A 3,656-nucleotide genomic window follows, 5' to 3' on the forward strand; every position below is an offset into this window, starting at 1 on the left:
CAGAATACTCTTTCTCTGCGTTGTCATAAACTTCATTTTGTCAACTTTTTAGTTGAGTAGTGAAAATGTAATTGGAAAATAATGCATGAGACAAAAAAAGAATATCGAAAATTTGAATCTTCATGAGTGGCTAAGAAAAAAAATAAGACATGTTGAGATGAATAACTATAGACATTGATTAGTGATGAAAAATGAATTACTAATAATATACCAAAACTCAGCCAAACAATTAAAAATGGAAAAAAGTTATATTTGGATACGAATTTGCTTACCATATTTATGGTCTTGAGGCTTGCCGCTCCAATATAAATTGAGTTGCACTATACATTGAAACCACATTCATTCTTCAAGAGAAGTGCAAGAAGACAACGTTCTAGCGATAATAATCAAAACAGATATGAAGTTCGCCATCACAGCAATTGTTTTATTCTTATTTCTAGCTGACTTTGGTAGAGCCCAACCTGGGGTCTTTGACATATCAAAATTTGGCGGAGCACCAAATGCAGATATAACTTCGGTATTATCATGTTGAGCTGACATTGAGAATTATTATTATTATTATTATTTTTTTCATCTTTTTGTATAGTGTCAAGGGCCAAGTCCTTTTCTTTCGTGATTTATAATTGATTTGTGTTTTGCATGTTGTTAACTGTTAAGGCATTCTTAAGTGCTTGGAAAGAAGCATGTGCATCAACAACTCCAGCCAAAATTGTGATTCCTGCTGGTACATACAAGATGAACGCCGTTGATGTCAAAGGTCCTTGCAAGGCTCCTATTGAAGTTCGAGTTGATGGCACAATTCAAGCACCTCCAAACCCTGATGACCTCAAGGGGGCCGATCAATGGATCAAGTTTGGATATGTTGACTTTTTCACCTTATCAGGCAATGGAATTTTCGATGGTCAAGGTACAACTGCTTGGAAGCAAAATGATTGTGCGTCAGACACTAATTGCAAGAAGCTTTCAATGGTAAATATTAATATCGGCATTTTAATGACACATAAACTTTTACCTTTAATAGTATCAATTATATATCAGGCATTCTAATTGATTTTTCTGTCAAATGGCAACAGAATTTTGGTTTTAATTTTCTCAAACATTCAGTTGTCCGAGACATTACAACTAAGGACAGCAAATACTTTCATGTGAATGTTTTGGGATGCAACAATTTTACATTTGATGGCTTCAAAGTTACGGCCCCTGCAGAGAGCTTTAACACTGATGGAATCCACATTGGAAGATCAATTGATGTGAAGGTTCTTAACACAAACATTGGTACCGGAGACGACTGCATCTCATTGGGTGATGGGAGTAAACAAATAACTGTCCAAAATGTGAATTGTGGACCTGGTCATGGTATTAGTGTTGGAAGCCTTGGGAAGTACCCAAATGAAGAACCCGTTGAAGGTTTACGTGTTAAGAATTGCACTTTGACTGACACTGACAATGGTGTTAGGATCAAGACCTGGCCTAGCGCCCCTGGAACATCTCATGCCACTGATATGCATTTTGAAGATATTACTGTTGTTAATGTTAAGAACCCTATCATCATAGACCAAGAGTACTGTCCATGGAACACGTGCAACAAGCAGGTATTTCATCCAAATTTTTTATCTTTATCCTTTAATGTTATTATCTTAACTAGTAATCTTCTTGTCTTAATTTGAATGAGGTAATTTAAATGACTCATTTTTGTCTGTTTCTTGTACGCTTTCAATGTCTTAGACTCCATCAAAAGTAAAGATAAGCAAGGTTTCCTTCAAGAACATTAAGGGCACTTCAGGAACTCCAGAAGGGCTGATTCTTATTTGCAGCAGTGGTACCCCTTGTGAGGGTGTTGAGTTAAGCAATGTTGATCTCACGTTCAATGGAGCCCCAGCAACCGCTAAATGTGCCAATGTCAAGCCCGTAATTACGGGCAAAGCTCCTACTTGTGCAGCTTAGAGTGATCATATTTTATTTACTTTTCGTTTCTTTTAAGAGTAGACAAACCGTCCCTACAAAGTAATATGTGGACCAGTTGTAGTGTGTTATACTCAATATCAACCTATTCAATTTAGAGTTATCTAAATTTACAATTAATCCATCAAGTGAAGGTAATTGATCAACACTAAAACAATAGTCATTAACGTTTCCGTACATGATCTATATTACGCAAATCTAATATATATCTCGTCTAAAAAAACATTTTTCAGTCTCACCAATTAAAAAAAAAATCGAATTGTAAATCCGGAGAAATGGAATCAGAAATTAACTCTTTAGCTTTATGTAAAAAAATATATAATAATGATTGAGAAACCACACAATGAACAAATCATGAAAACAGTTACAATTTGGACTTGATAAATAATTATTTAAATTAGGGGCAGATTATATTTACAAATTTTTTTGTTTACAAACTACACTATGTACAAACCCTAACTCTACATTAAAAAAATATATAATAATGACCGGTCCACACAGTGTAATTGCAAAAGAAATTTGTAAATAAATATTTAAATTAAACTAAATCTAAAAAGTTTCTCTAGTCGCTTTTTGATATCAAATATTTTTGAAACTTTTGCTTTATCAAAATATTTTGTTGATAAAATCGAACCACAGAGCTGAAAAAATAAACTGTTAAGTTTAAATTAAGTTATGTATAAGTTACATTCTAAATTTTAGTCATTGATCCAACTTGCATATAACAACTCATCAAGCTAATGAATTATAGTCGTTATAAGCAAGCATACATCTAACATGCCCCTTTACTCAAAAACCCACTACACACACTCAAATCCAAATATATATATATATATATATATATATATATATATATATATATATATATATATATATATATATATATATATGAGGAGGGTTCTCTTGACCCCAGAGTAAGACTTTTAAGTCTTACTCCCCATCTCAACTGTTGATGGACGGAAATCAACGGTTGTCATTTATAGTCTAATTAATAATTAATTAATTAAGTCTTGTGTCCATACCGATCCAACATCCACTTACAAAAATTCTTGAAACATTTACAACTCGCCTTTTGAGTTTAAAGCGGTCAACATAGAAATCGTCATTCATTTCTCTAGGGTCATTGTAACACCCCGTGTATACCCGGTTTGTTAACATGTCATCGTATTAAGCCACAGTTAATTTAAAATGCGAAATAACTTTTTACTTTCAATTATGACGTCATTAATATTACCAAGTTGATTACTTAATTCTTTTCATAAAACATCGCCTGTATGTAATTACAATTAAACAGCTATCGACACTGAAATAACCTCAATATAATTAAAAGTGAGTATCTAAGTCACGGAACTACAACACGTAGACCGGACCAATCCTGATACATTAATATAACTCAAATCTAAGATAAGACATAGTCAATCAGTGTGGCATGGACAATCCCCATGCTCACCAAATAAGACAACAAAGCCAAAGCAGGTCTCAACAACAACAACAACATAATCATAAAGCTGACAACAAATAGCAACAGGCATAATCTAGCATCCAACATAATCAGCATAACAACATATAAATCAGCTAAGCTCTGGCCTCCTGTCGCTTGTAACACCCCGTGTATACCCGGTTTGTTAACATGTCATCGTATTAAGCCACGCTTAATTAAAAATGTGGAATATCTTTTTCTGTTCAATTATGAC

General features: G+C 33.6%; 1 protein-coding gene across 1 annotated transcript; it reads left to right on the forward strand.

Moving 5' to 3' along the window:
* The first annotated feature begins 397 nt into the window (after nt 1–397).
* LOC133293739 (polygalacturonase-like) lies at nt 398–1,944 on the forward strand. Its single transcript, XM_061492339.1, has 4 exons — nt 398–517; nt 658–969; nt 1,074–1,592; nt 1,726–1,944. Exons 1-4 carry the CDS (start codon nt 398–400, stop codon nt 1,942–1,944), a joined length of 1,170 nt encoding a protein of 389 aa, XP_061348323.1.
* The last annotated feature ends 1,712 nt before the right edge of the window (nt 1,945–3,656 follow it).

The sequence above is a fragment of the Gastrolobium bilobum genome, unplaced genomic scaffold (assembly GCF_033153095.1).
Source record: "Gastrolobium bilobum isolate Gb01-03AN ecotype WA unplaced genomic scaffold, APGP_CSIRO_Gbil_v1 utg9915, whole genome shotgun sequence".
Lineage (NCBI taxonomy): Eukaryota > Viridiplantae > Streptophyta > Magnoliopsida > Fabales > Fabaceae > Gastrolobium > Gastrolobium bilobum.